At 43.8% G+C, this 19619-nt stretch overlaps 3 protein-coding genes across 3 annotated transcripts; 2 read left to right on the top strand and 1 right to left on the bottom strand.

Moving 5' to 3' along the window:
- Positions 1–512: 512 nt before the first annotated feature.
- On the top strand, positions 513–7435 carry cebpz (CCAAT enhancer binding protein zeta). The gene is made up of 17 exons (XM_047338085.1): positions 513–766; positions 1075–2576; positions 2706–2937; positions 3199–3352; positions 3493–3581; positions 3765–3818; positions 4045–4147; positions 4352–4411; positions 4489–4555; positions 4752–4858; positions 4946–5006; positions 5180–5361; positions 5539–5562; positions 5836–5916; positions 6009–6073; positions 6259–6340; positions 6957–7435. The coding sequence occupies exons 1-17, from the start codon at positions 560–562 to the stop codon at positions 7145–7147; spliced, it is 3261 nt and encodes a 1086-aa protein (XP_047194041.1). The 5' UTR covers positions 513–559; the 3' UTR covers positions 7148–7435.
- LOC118099426 (protein CEBPZOS-like) lies at positions 6575–8615 on the bottom strand. The gene is made up of 4 exons (XM_035144042.2): positions 8247–8615; positions 7953–8061; positions 7489–7533; positions 6575–7266 (listed from the first exon to the last, which is right to left on the bottom strand). The coding sequence occupies exons 2-4, from the start codon at positions 8059–8061 to the stop codon at positions 7184–7186; spliced, it is 237 nt and encodes a 78-aa protein (XP_034999933.1). The 5' UTR covers positions 8247–8615; the 3' UTR covers positions 6575–7183.
- A 2428-nt stretch (positions 8616–11043) lies between these two features.
- On the top strand, positions 11044–14614 carry LOC118099868 (hepatocyte nuclear factor 3-beta-like). Its single transcript, XM_035144645.2, is given in 3 exon segments — positions 11044–11274; positions 13446–14354; positions 14356–14614. Coding segments are annotated over 3 exon segments (1197 nt in total). The 5' UTR covers positions 11044–11199; the 3' UTR covers positions 14569–14614.
- The last annotated feature ends 5005 nt before the right edge of the window (positions 14615–19619 follow it).

Below are 19619 nucleotides of genomic sequence, written 5' to 3' on the forward strand. Positions count from 1 at the left end.
AGAAAAATCCTTTGTATTAAAACACACAAATTGTATTATATTGTATTTATTTAACTTCCTATGCTGTGGTTTAAATTCCCCCAAATCTCCACCGTCTCACAGGCAGCTGAGGGGAAATGTATTTGAACACATTTAAAAGATAAAACAAAACATTAACCTGTGTAATATAGTGTAAGTGTGATGGTTTAAAGTTTAACGGGAGTAAAAGTCTGATCTCATCTTATTACAACACGTGTTAAAGAAGCTTTCGCTTTATTTTGAAAACAATCTTTCTCAAGTCGGTGACAACAAACGCTCCGATTGGATGACCTCTGGTGACGTAGTTCAGAGAAACCACGTGCACTAAACTCTTTCCTGTATTTTTTTTTATGAGTTTTTCGAGTTTTCAGTTTTAACGTAAAAAAAATAAAACAAAATAACGTTTAAAGTTTTGCGCGACTTTTCTTTTCATATTCAATTTTAATGCAACGAGGGAAAGATTAGCGGAAATGCCCCGGTGACGTCACCTTCTTCCTCTTCTTCCTCTTCCGGGTCACTGTCCTCACGCTGCAGCAGCAACATGGCGAGAAGCAAACAGCGCAGGAAAAGAGAGAGTTTGAAATGTGAAGGAGACGAGGAGGAGGAGGGTGGAAACTGCGGAGGAGGAGGAGAAGAGGAGGAGGATGGGGCAGCTGATGGAGGTGAAGAGACAGGGAGGAAAGACAAAGGAGGAGAAGAAGATGAGGAGTTCAATCTGGAGGAGGTTCTCAAGCTCGGAGGAACTCAGGTGACAAACCGTTCAGAAGCTCGTAGAGATTTAACCTGCGTGTTTATGATCATTAAAACACATTAAACTCTTATTAAAACATATACCTCATTAACTCACTGACAGCCTGAGCCGTTTACTTATATAAAGTCACATTTACAATATTCATAAAGTACAAACAGCTGATCTAAAATGTAAAAGCCATTTGACTGTGTTTCCAGTTTAGATGTTCTGTAATCCATAATAATGACGATAAAAACTGTAATTGACTGAGCTGCTGATTAACGAATCACCTGTCTGGTCTTTCTTCTTCTCTCCTCCGTGTCCAGGCGGACTACATCTTCCTCGCCGGCCTGGACGACTCCAACGACCTCGTCGATGGAGGCAAGAAAGGAGCCATAGACGACCTGGAGGAGGGCGAGCTGCAGAAGTTCATCAACAAACTGGGCCTCAAGGCGTTCGCCGGACAGAGCGTCATCGCAGACGAGCCAGAGGGTGAAGACACAGGAGAACCGAGCCAGAAGGAACCGACACAGGCCAAAGCCAAGCCGGCGTCCGGAGAAGAACAAGCCTCCAGCGCTCCGCGGAAAGTTACCGGTGAGCAGCCGGCAGGAATCACACCAAAGACCAAGAAGACGAAAACCACTGCCGCGAAAAAGGCAAAACAGAACGTGAACGTGTTTGAGTTTCAGCAGAGGCTGGTCCTGCTGGTCAAACCTGGAGGGAAGTGGTTCGACCTGGACTACAGCGCCGAGGGTTCCACCGCCACGCAGGATCCACAACTGGTCTCCCAGTACAAGGCGCTCGCCCAGCAGCTGTTTGAGGCCGATGTGGCGCTCTACAAGAGCAAGAAGAACCTGCAGAAAGGAGCCAACTCCTCCTGGATGAAGACCGTCGTCTCCACTGGCGTGCTGGCAGACAGGATGGCGGCCATGACGGTTCTGATCCAGGACGCTGCGGTGCACACGCTGGAGCACGTGGAAGGCCTGGTGTCCATGGTGAAGAAGAAGGGCAGCCGGCGGATGGGTCTGATGGCTCTGGACACGCTGCGAGAGCTGCTGCTGTCCGACCTGCTGCCGGAGCACAGGAAGCTCCGCACCTTCGCCCAGCACCCGTTCGACCAGCTGGAGGAGAAGGCCAGCGGCAACAGGGACGCTCGCGACCGCCGCCTCCTCCTCTGGTACTTCGAGCACCAGCTGAAGCACCACTATGCCGAGTTCGTGGTGGCTCTGGACACGGTGGCTCATGACACGGTGGCAGCGACCAAGACGAAGGCGCTGGCCACCGCCCATGAGCTGCTGTGCAGCCGCCCGGAGCAGGAGAAGGCGCTGCTCATCCAGGTCGTCAACAAGCTGGGAGACCCCGAGTACAAGACGGCGGCAAAAGCGTCGTACCTTCTGGAGACGCTGCTGCACAAACACCCCAACATGAAAGTGGTGGTGTCCTGCGAGGTGGAGCGGCTCATGTTCCGGCCCAACATCAGCCCGAAGGCGCAGTACTATGCCGTCTGCTTCCTCAGCCAGGTGATGCTGAGCCACGACGAGGCCGAGCTCGCCACCAAACTCATCACCATCTACTTCTCGTTCTTCCGCGCCTGCATCAAGAAAAAGGACATCGAGTCGAAGATGCTGAGTGCCCTGCTGTCGGGCGTGAACAGGGCGTATCCGTACGCCAGCGCCGGAGACGAGAAGGTGAAGGAGCAGCTGGACACGCTGTTCAAAGTGGTTCATCTGGTGAAGTTCAACACGGCCGTGCAGGCGCTCATGCTGCTGTTCCAGGTGATGGACTCGCAGCAAACCGTCTCCGACCGCTTCTACGTCGCCCTGTACAGGTGAAACATCCTTAAATTGAGAAAATAAACACGAATGCAGATCTTTCCTTTTGGATTGTTAAAAGTTAAATAGCTGTAAATCGGTCGGACTCTGTTTCAAACTCTGACTTCATCTCTTCTTCTCTGCAGGAAGCTGTTGGACTCGGGGCTGTCGTCGTCCTCCAGGCAGAGCATGTTCCTCAACCTGCTGTACAAGTCGCTGAAGGCCGACATCGTGCTGCGGCGGGTCAAAGCCTTCGTGAAGCGTCTGCTGCAGGTCAGCGCCGAGCAGAACGCCAGCTTCACCTGCGGGGCGCTGTTCCTGGTGTCCGAGGTGATGAAGGCCAAACCGGGTCTGAAGGTCCTGCTGCAGGAGGACGGGGTGAGACACTGGATCACAATATGGATTTTGGGAATAATTTGTCCTAAATAGGGCAAAGTAGTAACAAAATTCAAATACAGAAAATACTTATCATTTATACGTTTTATATTCTTGGCAGAAATAAGATTCCATAGATAATAAACACTACGGCAGTTTTAAACGGTCTTAAATATTGATAAAAACGTATTTAACAGTTTCCTCATCCTAAAGTTTAGATGTTGAAGTTTGTTTTTAACTCGACTTCCTGCTGTGTTCACTCAGGACGGAGAGGAAGAGGAGTTCAAAGACCTCGCCGAAGAAGGCGATGATGAAGAGGAGCGCTTTGTGGACGCTGACAAGCTAGAGGAAGGAGCGAGTGCAGAGAAGGCGGAGCCCAAACCAACGGCATCGTGGGTACATCATCAGAACCTGGAAGGTCTGTGATCTGAGATAACTGATATCTGTGTTTGTTAATTATTCAGTCACAGATATGTCACATTTCAAATAATAGACTTGAGCTGTTAAACTTCATAACCATCATTATATATTTAATCTTTCCTCCCTGTTTACTTCCAGGAGGGAAAAAACAGCAGATCTACGACCCGCTGCACAGAAACCCGTTATACTGCGGCGCCGACCACACGACTTTATGGGAGCTGCAGAGGGTGAGACGCACAAATCACAATAAACACAAAGGTGTCGACTCATTAATGAAGCTTTGGATGTCATCCTGTGTATAACGACATTTTTATACCTTAATATATACTTCAACATTTATTATGACTTGCAGGGAATAAACTAATGTTTCTGAATCCCTTTCAAACTGATTCCTGTGTTTCTGTCTGCAGCTCACTGTGCACTTCCATCCGTCTGTGTCACTGTTTGCAAAAACAATCCTGGAGGTAAAATGTAACTTCTCATGAATCAAACTACTTCTGTATTTATTACTAGAGCATCAGTTCTGTATCTGTGGAGTTTGTATCTTTCACATTTTGTCTCAGATGGAGTCAGATACTTTACTGTTGTCCCTGTTTTAAGAGGCTTGATTTGTTTATTTCATTTTTTTTATTAGAACATATAATCCTGAAAAGATTTAATATGTTAACCAGAAGTGTTTTCTGTCCACAGGGAGGATTCATCCTGTACACCGGGGACCCGCTGCAGGACTTCACCCTCATCCGCTTCCTGGATCGATTCGTCTTCAGAAACCCAAAACAGCTGAGGGGAAAACGTAATGAATTCTTTAGTTATTGATTATTAAATATCTGATTGATAGTCGTACAATGCGTCTGTGGTGAAAACCTCAAATCACGGGCAGAGTAACACAAATGAAACCAGAGGAAAACCCAGTGATTCATGAATCCAGTCATCAAATAAATAAAAAGTTGTGGGCAAGAAAAAAGATAATTTCTACTTTCCTGTTTTACTTCCTCAGAAAACACGGATGCTGCAGCGATGATGCCCAAACACAGGCTTCCTCTCAACTCTCTACCAGGTGAGTTCACAGCACATCCTCTTCTCCTCTTGTTCTGAACAACATTTAGTAAGAGATGATTTTCTGTCTGTCGTCAGTGAACTGCGAAGAGTTCCTGTTCAAAGAGGAAAGTCAGATTCCTGTGGATGAAATCTTCTTCCATCGGTGAGTCAGAAACCTTCGTCTTTCATCCACTGGTTATGTTTTCGACTTTTTTATTTTTGTTGAAATGAATTCCATCTCAGGTTTAAAAGAAAAATGGAGAATTTAGAAAGAATCAGTACAATCTTCTGCCTCATGGAACCACAACAAAAACACAGGAAGGAGCTTCTAGTTTGTAATGTATCCATCGTCTCTACAGCTTCTTTAAGAAACGTCAGCAGGAGAAGCAGCTTCGTCGTCCTCGTCGGGACGGAGACAACGAGAGCGTGGACGACGTGGACGATGAAGAGTTTGAGAAAATACTCGGTGAGTTGCAGAGAGACGATCTTTTTACTTACAGCTTCTGTTCCATCAGACTTTGAACCTTTGTGACACGATGTGACTTGTGAACAGATTCCTGTGAGGGAGACTCGTACTTCGCTGACCTGGCAGTTGATGATCTGGACTTTGCAGGGTGAGTTTCGATCATCAGGTTTTTATTTCTTCCTAACTGTCTGCTCGTGTTCTGTTGTTTTTAATATGGATGAGACAGACACTGTTTATCAACCTACCTGCAAATCTCCATCATTCCCTGTTTTCAATATGAATTAGTTTCATTCACACGTCATCTCACTCGACATTTCTCAGTAACGTGAAGAGTAAAAAAGGTAAGAAAGGCGCTGAGGCCTCTGACTCGGACGACTCGGACATGGACGACCTGGACGACGAGGAGGTGTCTCTGGGCAGTATGGACGAGGAAGACTTCGGAGACGAGCTGGAGGACGAAGGGGGGACGTTCATGGACGCAGGTGGAGACGATGACGACGAAGGTAGCGAACGTGCTGATAACTGATTTATATTAATTATAATCTTCATGCGTGTTTGCTGTTTATTGGTTCAGTGAATATTTAGAGGTTCACTTTGCTCCTGTGGGAGATTCAGGTTGTTCCAGCTCCGATCTGGAGACTAAATAAAATCTTCTTCTTTATTTCTTTGCTCTGTTTCAGTTCCAGAGTTGGAGGATGACGATGGTGAGAACAACTTTCCTTTTCTTAACTTGTGTTCACCTGAAAGTAACGCGCTGGTTTAACGTCTTAATGTGGCTCCGCTAACGTTTTAGTAACAACACAACATTTAAAACCCCCAAATAATTTCACTGTAGCTGATGAAAAATTCTATTTGAAAATATGTATGTAAACAGTCGCGTGCATCATGTAAATCTTTTATTAGATAATGAATTAAGCATCTTTTTCCTGCTGTGAATAATAATATAATAAAATATTAAAATGTTATTTTCTGTGCAGATTCACAGGAAGAGATGGAGACTCCTCCCACCAAGAAGAAGAGGAAATCCTCCGAGGAGCTCAACTTCTCTGGATCTTTAGGTCTGTGCTGAGTTTATTTAACATTTAAAATAAATATATTGTCACATCAAATTGTTTTTTTAAATAGAATGATTTGTGGTTTCTGGTCTCAGGCTCTAAACCGGGGAAGAAGAGGAAAGGAAAGAAAGACACGGCCATGTTTGCTTCTGCTGAGGAGGTGAGATGATGAAGTGATCAGATATTCATAGTTTGTATAAGTCAACAAATTGATTCATCTGAATCTTGTCAAACCTCTTGGACTCACGACTCACAGCTTTTTATCTCCTTCAGTGAAAGTTTGTTTTAGAGATGAAACCATTTGTAGGATAAGAAACTTGATTTTGAATGTTTGCTGTTTTTCAGTTTGGCTCGCTGCTGGACGAGAACGCCGGCTCCAAGTTCGACAACATCGGGCAGAACGCCATGGCCAACACGGACAAAGCAGGTGAGACGACGTTCTGCTCAGGGCACTGAGACAAGCCTGTTTGTATAAATACAGAATAATTACTATAAGAGAAGGTTTAGAGAAAATATGAATCGTCATTTTCACCTGTTCTGATGAACAACCGTTAAAACAGTTAAATCCTGTTTGTGGATGAACAGAAGATTCAAACTATTGTTGTTGCAGCTGAATTCAAAGTCTTGTTATCAGGATGAAAAAAGACAGGAGTCAGGATTTTCTTCAGTTTACTGGACACCAGCTGAGTTTAATAACTTCTCCACAGAGAAAATCAACCACATCCTGTCAAACTCTATTTCAAAGATATGCAGCTTACATCAATACAACATATTCATATTTTACTTAATGTCCAAATTGATGCTTTAATCAACTTTCTTTAGATTAGACTCAATCGGAAAAAGCCTGAAACATCCATTTGAATAATTATAAATGTGGACTTAGTGTCACAAGACTGTAAATGCACATTTAGACTTGAATTCAAACGGCTGTAATTAACTTTATTTAATTAACTTCAGCAGCAGTATTGTGGATCTAGTGATTCAGTCCACAGTTTGTAATGAGCAGTCGTGTTGACGTCTTGTCTGACACTCGGTCCCTGCAGGTGTGAAGCAGTTGAAGTGGGAGTCTCAACGTGACGACTGGATCCAGGGGCGCGACGCCCAAACGCTCCGGAAGAAGAAGACCGTGTTCAACAAGAAGAGGACGACGACGGCCGGCCGAGCCAGGACCGGAGCCAGGACCGGAGCCAGGGCCGGAGCCAGGACGTTCGGGAACAGGAAGAGGAAGAACTGACTGTAGATGAGGACTTCATAGAGAGGGGGGGGGCCTTCAGTCCTGTTTGGCCGACCAGGCCTCGTGGTCTCCCTCTCGGATCCCGTTCACCCCCGCCCACTCGTTGGACTGGTAGTAAACTGGGAGGAAACAGGAGCAGAAACTGGTTTTCAGGGGTCCGCTCCACTTCCCCACGTGGAGAGCAGCCATGTTCTTCCTTGGTTCACGGGACATTACTTTCTAATCATCGTGTATTTCTGTGAACATTTACACTTTAATAAATATCCAAGAGATTTTCTCCTATTTTAACTTTTAACATTCAGAGTGAATCCGTCGTGTGTCAGAGGTTCGTCTGCTCTCACCTTCTAGGATCGATGGAAACCGTCTGTTCACGGTGTTTCTGAAATCTGTGGAAAACCAAATTAGATAAAAACATTATGTGGAGAAAATGTGTAAAAAACAGGACAGACTAAATATTTAAGTGATTTTATGAGTAGAAATGATTCATGCAGTTTGGAAATTTCATTCATATCATGGAAGTAAATGAATCATTTAAGACTTTGTGCAGTTATTTGGGGGTTATGTTTCTGGTGGAGTGAAAAAAATGTGTCAAAGTTTAGAAGAATCTAAAAGTTGAACCACAAAGAACGAGAAACAGGGAACATTTTAATATCGGACAAAGTTTGGTTTCTGAACCAAGAATCACTAGAAGTAATAAATAAATAAAAAGTTATTTCTGAGATTCAACATAAAACCCTAGAAACTGACGTCATTGAGTTGAAACATGGAGAAAGTTTATAGTTGAATTAAACAAAGTAATAAAAACCTCTGCTGCTGTTCATCGTGTGGAACAGACCATAAACACCGAAGAGTCCCAGCAGCTCCAGAGCGACCACGGCCTTCACCAGCCTCTTCGTCACAGGGTTGGGAGACATCTGGACTCACGTGTACAAAGCATGACAAATATTATATATATATAAATTCTATATAGTGACACTTCTCTCTCAGGAAGCCTCTGGTTTCATTTGATGACCATCGAGCCTGTAGAGACTTGATTCATTAATTTGATGTTTTCATGAAGTTGAACATGAAGTTGAACAGTTTCTGTTTCTGAACTCACCTTCAGCTCGACGTTCAATACAGAGTCACGTGTTCCCGACGCTCCTCTGCCCTCGTGTTGGCTAACAGGAGCTAACAGCAGCTAACAGCAGCACAGCAGCTAACAGCTGAATGAAGCTAACAGCAGCTAACAGCTGAATGAAGCTAACAGGAGCTAACAGCTGAATGAAGCTCGCAGCTCAAAGATGCTAACTGAAGCTAATGGCTAAGATAAACTATCGGCTCACACAAACGATATTTACGAAGCGAAGCTATCAGCTAACAGAAGCTAACGGGCTCAACAGAAAATCACAGCTAAAAGAAGCTAACGACCTATGCTAACGGCTAGTAAGCTAACAACAAACCTCTTAGGTACGGAAGCCCGTTTGGTTCAAATCGTCGGCAAACAAATTGACATATTACAGCAATGATAACAAGGATTATATTGATATGTTAAACGTGAGCAGCAGAATTCTACATAAAGATCATTCAAAATAAATTCATACATTCCAGGGTGATAACTTTACTAAATAGCTGAAGACAAGAATATTTATACAGTCAGATAATAAATTATACAAAAATAAATAGTGTTTATATATTATGACTTTGTTACAGGACGAGTCGTTGCACTTTTCTTCTTTAAAGTTAAATGTTTAACTTCTCTTCTCCTGATTCACTTTGTAGATATTTCATCAGGCATCATTTTGTGTTTGTGGACAGAAATCTGACATCACTGACGTCTCCCTCTGTGATCCCCACGTGTTAATACTCATGTTTAATCTATTTCTTATTTTAGGTCAACAAAATAAAAAGTACACATTTGTATTTGTGATTTTTTTTTTGTCTGTAGTGGCAGGAGCACACCAGTAGGTGTCAGTGCAACAAAACAACTCAGGTGAGAGGAGACTTCAGGTGAAACCCGGTGATGAGCATCATGAGAAAAACAATGAATTTAGACCTTTAAACTATTATTTACAAAGAGACTAATCAAATATTCATCTATTAATTAACAAATTAAAGAGGAGAATCTGCTGATGAAACACAGATTTGTAGTTTTATGGAGCAGGGACCTGCTTCCTACCTGCAGGTTGGTCTCTTGTGGACCCTGTCTCATGTGGACCCTGTCTCTTGTGGACTCTGTGTCTTCTGGACTCTGTCTCTTGTGGACTCTGTCTCTTCTGGACTCTGTGTCTTGTGGACTCTGTCTCTTCTGGACTCTCAGCTGCTCGAGCACAAACGATAAGAGATGATATTTGTTCGTCTGAGATGATGTTTGCTGCAGGAGAAGCAGCTGCAGAGGAGAAAACACAACATGATGCACGAAGGACAAATAAACAAGTTTCCTGAGGCTGATAAATAAAACAAGTTGTGGGGGGGAAGCAGTTTGATGATCACTGACTAGAGCACAGACTAAATAAAGATGGACGACGTAACGGCTCTGATGTTTGTTCAAGTGTTTCTGATCACTTTGGTTTTAATTAGTTATTTGATGATATAAAAACAGGCTGAGACGTTATGATTGACAGCTGAGACTGACTCGTGATTGGTTGAATACACGTATCAGGACCTGGATGCCACGCCTCCACTCCACCATCACTTCTGCACAGACTCTGACTCCAAATGACGTCACCAGCACAAGATGGCAGCGTTAGAATTACAACCTATTTTGGCTTGATTACAGTGGGAGGAAGTGGAGATCACTAATAAACTAATACATAGTTTGTAATAAACACAGACCTGTAACAACTATCTGTAGTCACATGGTCCTTTTTGAATCAATATCAGTTTGAAAAAGCCACTTTTAAACCTTTTATTACTGCGTCTGTGGCTTCGGTGAAGAATTCAGCCTGTGACCCTGCAGTGAAAGGTATTCTGGGTTGTTTGACGTCGACAAAGGGAGGAACAGGCCTGTGTGTGTGCAGAGAGCATGGTGGTCCTACGCCCGTTTCCCCTCACCTCGGCTGTGTGTACCGTCTGTCAGGTCGTCCTTTCAGAGTCACCACCAGGTAAATACACTCTGTGGGACCACAAATAGTGAGAGGAGGAGGAGGAGGAGTAGGTCAAAGAGGAAGAGGACGAAGAGGAAGAGGAGGAATCCTGCCAGTCTCCTCTCTCTGCTTGTTTCTCCTGTTGAACAGAACATGAAGAAAACATTGAGGGGGAAAAAAAACACCTTCAAACTTCAAAATGTTTATTTTCTATGAGTTTAAAGGTGCAGTGTGTAGAATGTAGTGACATCTAGTGGTGAAGTGTCATGTTGCAGCTGAACACCCCTCACCTCACCCCCCCCTTCTAAACATGAGAGAGAACCTGTGGCAGCTTCAGTCGTCATAAAAACTCAAAAGGTTTAGTTTGTCCAGTCTGGGCTACTGTAAAAAAACATGGCTGCCTCCGTTGAGTGGACCTGCTCTCGATGTAGATATAAAGTATTTATATATAAAGTATGTCAATATAAAGTATGTCAATATAAAGTATGTAAATACAAAGACTCATTCTAGGGTAAAGAAAACAATAATTCATTCAGATTTAGACGAAACACACCAACAGATCCTTTTTACCTGAATCTTACAGACTGGACCTTTAAGTTTCCTGAGTATTGATGTAAATACTATAAAGTACAATTACCTCAGTACTTGAGTTAGTTACTTTCCACGTATTAAGTAACCGGAGGGACGACGCATAAATCGAGTATGACGTCATTATTTACGGTCACCGGGGGTCACGTGCCGAGGTGTTGATCATATTCAGGGGGGGGGGGCAGCAGAGGGAGACATCTGATTGGTCGCCGGCTCCGCAGTTTGCAGCGCGAGCGCAGGTGGCACAGTCCAGTCAGCGCGCGGAGCTCGTGCGTCCCGGTCACGATGAGCCACGAGTCCCGGTGAGAACCGGAGAGGACGCACCGGTACCGGGGGACAGCGGAGCACAGGTCCGGGTTCGACCCCGCGTGTTTGCAGCGGTTTGGATGAGCGTGCACGATGCTGAGCGCTTTTAAGATGGAGGCGCACGATCACCCGGACTGGAGCGGCAGCAGCTACTACGGAGAGACCGAGGTGTGTGCACTGTGCTGCGGGTACACGAGGAGGAAGAGCCGCTGGTTCTGAAAGTATCGATCAGTTATTGATCAGAGATTTAATCACGAGCACGGAGGAGGCATAAGAAATATATAAACATCTAATTAACTTTACTCAAGATCCACTGACTGGATCATTTCACATCCAATTAAATCTACAGTTAAGTTTGTAATGAAAAGTAAAGATATGAAAGTCATTTGTATTTATTATTATTTTATATTTTAACTTTTAACTACTTCTAATTCTGCACTGCATTAGAATAACAGCTTCTCTCTGTTCAGTTCAGTTTTGGAACAAACGTGATCATCTGTCATCTGATCAGACATTAATGTTCAATAACTAAAATATAATCTTTTACTTCTGTTCTAAATATTCTCTGCTTAGAAAAAATCAAATCTTCAGTTTAGAAATTATATTTTATTGTATTTTCTCTTTGGATAATTGTCCTGGTTTCCACTGGAGGTAATTCCCTTCATGAGAATAATTATTATGGCGATTGAAAATATACACAGAAAGTAAATTAAGATTTGTTCTGTAGATAAGTTAAATTAAAGTTTAGAAAATCAGGTCTCAATGTTTCTAAGATGATTAAAAAAACTTCAGATTAAAAGTAGGTCACACCGAGGCCACATTATGTAAAGTGGATGTCTAACAATGTTTTACTGTTAAAGTTACATGTTCTGCATCCATCTTGTGTTATTAACAATCATTGTTTGTCCTTTTTAATCACACGGATGTTAAATGTAAAATGTTAAACATGTAATAATCCTTTATTAATAATACATGTATATATTACTGTGACCAGATATGAGCAATGACCACACCTTTACAGACCCAGAGGTCGAATCCTCTGTTTCTGGAGGCTGGTAGATTAGTTGTTTTCAGATCCAGTATTTTAGGGTTTGATCATGAATCCTACTGATCAGTGTTTGTTCCCCTGAATCTGATCCCTGGTGGTGGAGAAACTCTGAAACTCCATTTAAAGCTGGATATTGTTCTAGTAAGAAAAGTTGATCTGAAACTATGTCATCGGTTTTTCTGAGACCGTTAATTTAAGTAATGTTGAGTTGCTAAATCAATAATGACGACAAAATTAAACAATCTTAAAAAAAAAAGATTTAAATGCTCGATTAAAATAAAACCTGCTGAGATTTAAACAATTATGAAAATGTATTTTTTGCTGGCTGGGTTTAGTCGTGACCTTTTATTTCTTTAAATCCTGTTTCACACAGTTGACTCTACCTGATCATTCAGGTCTATCGTGATAAACACAGGCCCAACATTTAACCTGAGGAAGAAGCAAAGGCAGAGGTATTTTATTTATGGTCCTTCTTATACATCTGGAAAATTAAGAACCTTCATTTCCTAAAGTATGAGTTCAGAAAACATTTTATAAAAAACATTTAAAAAGTTAGATTTATTAATGCATCATGGAGAAAAGCCAGAAATAAAGAAATATGGAGGAAACAAATGTAGTTTAATTGATAATTGATCTCTAAGCTTAATGTCTGTGGTGGTTGTTTGATTGAAAATATAAAATAAGAGATTAATGACTCATAATAAAGGTGCATTAACATTAAAATGCACGTTTGTGGCATGAAATGCAGTCGACTTTAAAATATTAATCAGCAACCATTTTGATAAATGATTATTAAAGTAGCGTAACAATAATATAATATCAGGCTACTTTCAGTTCCAGCTGCTAAAAGTGTTGTAGGATCCAAAAACCTGAGAATTCCTCAGATTTCACTTTAGTTTTTTTTATAAAATTAAAGTTAAAGAAATAGCTTCAATAAACCAGGTCAACACAAGCACACATCTGATCTGAAGAGACATGAGACATTTTCTATTAGACAAATGATTAATAACGAAGTTAAATGTTCTAATACGAGATATTATTTTAAAGAGAAAAAAGGATAATTTGGTGTTTGTGCTTATTTGTTTTAGTTTGTTGTGATTTGTGATCTTGTTTTTTATGAAAATTATTATAAATTTTAAACTGTTATAAAGTCAAGTGAGGCTTCGAGTAAATGATCAGTGATATGATCATCCAGCATAAATAACAATAACAGTGATAATAATAATGATACTAATAATAAGAAGAAGAAGAATATCACTAATAATAGTAATAATACTTCTGTGTGTTTCAGTGTTACATGAACTCTGGTTTGTCCATGAACTCCATGAGCGGCTACATGAGCGCGCCTGGCATGACCGGCCCCGGCACCATGAACGCGCCCTACGTGAACCCGGTGGGGGGGAGCCACTCGTCGGTACCGGGCGGGATGTGTCAGAGCCCCGGGGCCGCGGTGCACCCTGGAGCCGGGATGGCACCGGGCCTGAGCTCCCTCAGCCCGCCGCCGTACGGCAGCATGATGAGCCCGGTGTACGGGCAGGCCTGCAGCCTCCGGGCCCGGGAGCCCAAACCCTACCGGCGGAGCTACACGCACGCGAAGCCTCCGTACTCGTACATCTCCCTGATCACCATGGCGATCCAGCAGGCCGCCGCCAAGAGGCTGACGCTGAACGAGATCTACCAGTGGATCACCGACCTGTTCCCGTTCTACCGGCAGAACCAGCAGCGCTGGCAGAACTCCATCCGCCACTCGCTGTCCTTCAACGACTGCTTCATCAAGGTGCCCCGCTCCCCGGACCGGCCGGGCAAGGGCTCCTTCTGGGCCCTGCACCCGGACTCCGGGAACATGTTCGAGAACGGCTGCTACCTGCGGCGGCAGAAGCGCTTCAAGACCGGGAGGAGGCCCGGGCCCGGGCCGGGCCGGGGCTGGGGCCGGGGCTGGGGCCAGGAGGCGGCGGCGGCGGGCAGGCCCGGCTCGGAGGGCGGCTCGGTCACCAGCACCAGCCCCGGGTCCGACTCCCAGCTCTCCCCGGCCTGCTCCTCCTCTCCTGCGGCCTCAGAGGTGAAGAGCTCCGGGGTCAAAGCTCACCGGCCCTCCAGCCCCGTGCGCGTGCCCTCCCCTCTCGCGCACACGCAGCAGCTGTTCTCCCATCATCACCATCACGCGCTGCTGATGCACGAGGCCGCTCACCTGAAACCGGAGCCCCCACCACCACCAGCACCACCCCAGCACCACCCCCTACCCCTCCTTCAACCACCCCTTCTCCATCAACAACCTCATGTCCGAGCCGCAGTACGGAGGGTACGGCTGCCCGCTGTCCGCAGCCCCGCTGGTGGCCACCAAGCCGGGCATGGACCCCCCCCACACCGACCCCAGCTACTACCACAGCGTGTACAGACCCATCATGAACTCATGAAACCAACAACCTCACGGAGTCAGCAGTGAGGAGGCCACAGAAACTGTTTTCCACGTCCATCCTGTCATTTGTGCAACAGATAAAAATCTTTATATAGAAACGACTTTTCTCTTATTGCTTTTATTTCATTCGATTTGTTTACACCAACTATAAACAAGCTTTTTTTATTTTATAGAAATTAGTTTTTTACTCCAAACAACACAAAAACGTATAAAGTCCAGTTCACCAAGGAAAAGAATAAACCAATAAGAAAATACTTGAATAAACCGAAGTGAAACAACTCAGACAAATTCTGTAGGTACGATTTAAAAGCCACAAAACAAGTAAAGATAAACTTCAGTATAAGTATAAACTTAAAGTATATTTGTACTTTATATTGTCACATTTGTGGATGCTTGTGAAATTAAACATTCACTTTGATTAGGCCTAAAGTTTAAATTAAACCAAACCAAGTAAAAGGAAAAGTAGAAGTAACGTCTGAAATCAGATTTATTTGTCCATTTCTATTCTTTTTAAATTGCACCTCTAACACTGAACATGTCCACGATCTCCTGCCGACACGGATGAAAAGCGTGAGCACGAGTGTTTTCCTGTCGAATCCCATTAGCAGCCGAGAGGAGGGATGTTTCCCAGCTGATAACAGACGTCACGCGTCACCGTCCAGCGGCGACCGGTTTTAATTTACCGCTGCAGCTCGGGCAGCCGGACGCTGTCAAACATGAGGATGTCTCAACGTTCACCATCGTCGGCCCGTTAGATTCACTGTAAATAAAAATGGGTGACGAGCGGGTGGCCGCCTGCAATATAGGTCAAACCCCCGGCCTCCTCCAGGTTAGTGGACGGGACACCAATCAGTGCAAGATGGCAGCGTTTTTTTAATCCCCCGTTATTTTGGCTTCATTTCTAGATAGTGGGAGGAAGTGGAGACACGTCGTCCATCTTTATTTACAGTCTATGAATTATAGACACAGCAGCACGTCCTAATTCTATATGATCTATTTATCCATATTCACAAGCTGCAGCATGTTCACATCATGGACTGAATATAACGATGGACAACCTGACATCTGCATGACTCTATAGGTCCTTAACCCGTCTCCTCCAAGTTAGCAGATGGGACATGGACATGGACCCCCCCCGCCATAATGTTAAATAAATGTTTCTCAAAGATGGCTTCTGTATTTTAGGTCGTTCTTATCTCCCTGGTGTTTGTTCACGTGTTCATGTTTCGGATCAGTTTGGTTTTAATTAGTTTTTTAATGATATGAAAACAGGCTTAGGCGTGATTGACAGCTGAGGCTGGCTCCTGATTGGTCAAACATGTGTACTGACGGGACCTGGATACCACGGCTCCATCCCCCAATCGCCTCTGAGCAGACAGGTGATGTCACGGGGGCACGACGGCAGCGTGCAGGGACATTCAGGCTTTATCTCTGGAGAGAGGGAGGAAGTGGAGACTCTGAAACACTGCAGAGAGGCAGTGAGTCGTTTTCATGAGCGGTTCAATATCTCTGACAAGTTCTCTCATAGAATCGTGTTATCACATTTCTAAAGACACATAAAAAGCTTAAATAAATCACGAGTGAGTATTTACTGATGTGAAAAGGTCTGAAGCTTGTCTGAGCCACAGACTTTATTACAGACCGACCTGAACCTATATTCTGTAAGAACCCGTCGACTCCAGTGGACGTGCAAAGTTACTTCTGCAGCACACGACTACAATTCCTCCTGAAGCTGCTGCTGGTGCAGCGGCAGAGAAACGATGCAGCTTCGTCCTGGAAGCTTTCAGAGTGTCGGCGTCCACAGACAGCGCAGGTTGTTGATTAACTTTACACACAGGATCAATAGACTGTGTCCCAACATCATCTCATGTTGAATATTAAACACTTCAGTGTCTCTCGGCCGCACGTTCAGCCGGAGAAGATGTCGCTCATTTAGGGATTTACAGCAAACCTCAAAACCACGGCTGACGATCGACCTGTACATGTACACGAGGCGCTGAGGATACGGCAGATATTTCATTATCAGTGTATATGTTACATGATTCAATACATTTTAGTGCAAGAATATAAAACTATGTTTGTTGTGTAGGTTACTTTGCTGCTTCAAAACCCAGTATTTCTATTCTAAGAAGTGAAACATGGACTGTTTCCTAATATATATATCATTATGAGCTACATCAATGAATCGGTCTCAAATCTCAAATCTCAAAAAGCACAAATTTCCTCCAGCGACCGTATTTGTCCCAAAACTCTGATACAACCCTGAACAGCTTTTCATGAGCGAGCAGAGATGTGTTATAAACAAAGATCGACACCTGATGCTTTTATGTGAAGTGAAGTTTAGGTAGAAAAACAACAGGGTTAGTTTTAGGGTTAAAATAAGTGTTTTATCACCACTAAATGTCACTTCACAATAGAGTTTTGGTCTGAATACAGATATTTCACATGTTAAAACCTGTCAGGATCTCAGACGTGGGCAGGGTTCATCCTCTGAGGAACAGGAATGTCTGTTTAAAATGTCGCGAACATTCGTCAGTTAGCCGTTAAGATCTTGTGCTTCACAGACCGGCGGTAACAAACATGGAGGCTCGGAGGTTTAAAGGGGAACGTGACGCCCGACATACATGTGTCACTCCGCAGAGAAACATCATCTAAAGAGGAAAAATGAAATCTCGTGGTGGTTGATTCTCATAAACAAAGGTTCGTGTCAGTGCTGAGGTGCGAGCGGCGGTTTCTTCAGGCTCGCCGCCGCAGAGCGTCTCCGTTTGCTTAAGAAACCAATCAGCACGTTATGAATAATAATGACCCGTTTCTGAGGAGGAATAATGGGAAGGCTGCATGCAGAGCCGGTCGAGGTCAGGGCTTAGCCAGCGATGCTGTGTTTGGACAAGGAGTGTTTACCACACACACACACGCATGCATACATATGAGGGATGTCCTATCTTAAGCTCTGTATGCACAACTCCTCCCACAGTCCAGTTCAGACCCTTCAAGAATTAAAAGCAGAGTCTCATCACCAGATCTGAACTAATGGTTAGAAAATGGTTTGTGTCTCCATCAGCAAGTTAAAGTGGCCCTGGAGTGAAAATTAAATGAATCTGTGTGACTGTTAGAATCCAATGATTTATTATCTGGCATCACCAGCGGGTCAAAGCTTACACTTGTCCACATGGACGGATTACTGGACGGGCCCGCTGGGCTCCACTGTGTGAGGTGTCCGTCCATGTTTCTATGTTTGAAAGACAAAATATGACCTTGAAGAAACCGTAAAGACGCAAAAACATAAAAGAGCTACGAGACTAAATGACACAAAAGGACACAAAATGACCACAAAGAAAAGCAAAACGACCAAATGATAAAAACGAGACACAAAACAAGGAGCATAAAAAGATTCAAAAGGTATAAATATCACAATAGATCCATGAATTCTTCGGACAGGAGTGAAAACATGACCTGCTGGGCAGATGTTATGACCACGAATTCATAGAAAAATGATCATAAAGACACAATAAGGAAGTAAAAGACACCAAGAGACACAAAATGACCACCGAGAACTAAACCATCACAAAGAGACGTCACGTGACCATCGAGAGTTAAAACCACCGGGTCGGCCAACAGAATCTACAACGTACATGAGCTGGATGTTGTAGATTGTTCTATGGTTTGTAAAATATCTTTGCATGAAGCCAGTGAGCTGGAAGGAAATTCAAGGATCTGGGAAACTGTCTGATGCCAAATGAAGAAGTGAACATATGATGGACGTTTTTCACACCTGCTCTAAAACACACACTCTGTGTTTCTGCCTTTATCTCGCTGCCTCCTGGTTTCTGCTCAGCTCTCTGCCTCCTCTGCAGAGCTGCTGCTGCTGCTGCTGCCGGACCACGTGTCCTCTGAGTAAACCTCCACACCTTCCTCATGTTTGCCCTCGGCTTTAACGGGCCCTCGACTGGTTCCACGGACCAACCAGAGGAGGGAGAGACGCTGGAGACCAGCTGAAACCCAGCAGACTGTTTTCATTCGGTTTATTTATGTGTCGGAGAAGCAGGACAAACACGATGCAGCAGCTCAGGGTGAAGTCATGTGATGATGGTAGATTATAATATATTTATCAGATTATACAGTGGTCTGATTGGTGAGTCACAGCCCCCCCCCCCAGTGCTGTTCTTCAATCAGAGCGAATAACAAACTCAATTTTAAATCACTATGAATCTCAGTTCTTCTTCTTCTATGTTCTGAGGTGATCAGTGATTTCAAATAGCTTCGCTCCAGCAGCCGTCAGATGAACAGAGTTGATCTATTCCAAAGCTGCTTGTTGGTTCCACTGGGTTTATTCCCATTTATTATGTATTTTACGTCCTGATCAATGGAGACTGGAGCACTTTCATTTCACTCTTATTTTATATTTTATGACGTTTTATCATCTGTCAGATTCCTCGTTCTTTCTAAGACTGAAAACCAAATCTACCTTCAGGTTCAAATAAAGGAACCTGATCCTGATACATTATATAATTAATCTGTATTTATTTAGTTCACACACAGAAGGGTGTTATGATGAATCAGCCTCTGGGGTCAACAGCCGATAGTTTGAGGCCTCCGGCATAGAAGCAGGAATCTGGACTCTTTTGTTCTCACTGTTTACAGCCCGACAAGTTCCTGTTATCACACCAGTTGAGAAGCTGATGCATTCAAGTCAACGTGTTCCACCTCTTTCTCGCCACAAGGACTGTTGACCTGCGGGAACCAAAGCTGCTCAAACATGATCAGTCAAACCAGAAGCTCCAGGCCCCTTGTTACTGATCCTGTTTATATTCACAAGAAGAACCTGTTTAGAGAGATTACACTTTTATAACCTGTTTGTTCCTGATGTTTTATTTCCCTCCGAACATCCAGGAGCTGTTGCTGCTGACGACGGTGATCGAGGTAAAACACAAGTTTTAAAACACAAGTTTTAAAGCACAAGTTTTAAAGCACAAGTGTCAGCCTGCTTTACATTTCTCATATGTTCTGACGACATGTCCACGAATATCTGATTAAGAAGACGATTACAAT

The sequence above is a fragment of the Hippoglossus stenolepis genome, chromosome 20, assembly GCF_022539355.2.
Source record: "Hippoglossus stenolepis isolate QCI-W04-F060 chromosome 20, HSTE1.2, whole genome shotgun sequence".
Lineage (NCBI taxonomy): Eukaryota > Metazoa > Chordata > Actinopteri > Pleuronectiformes > Pleuronectidae > Hippoglossus > Hippoglossus stenolepis.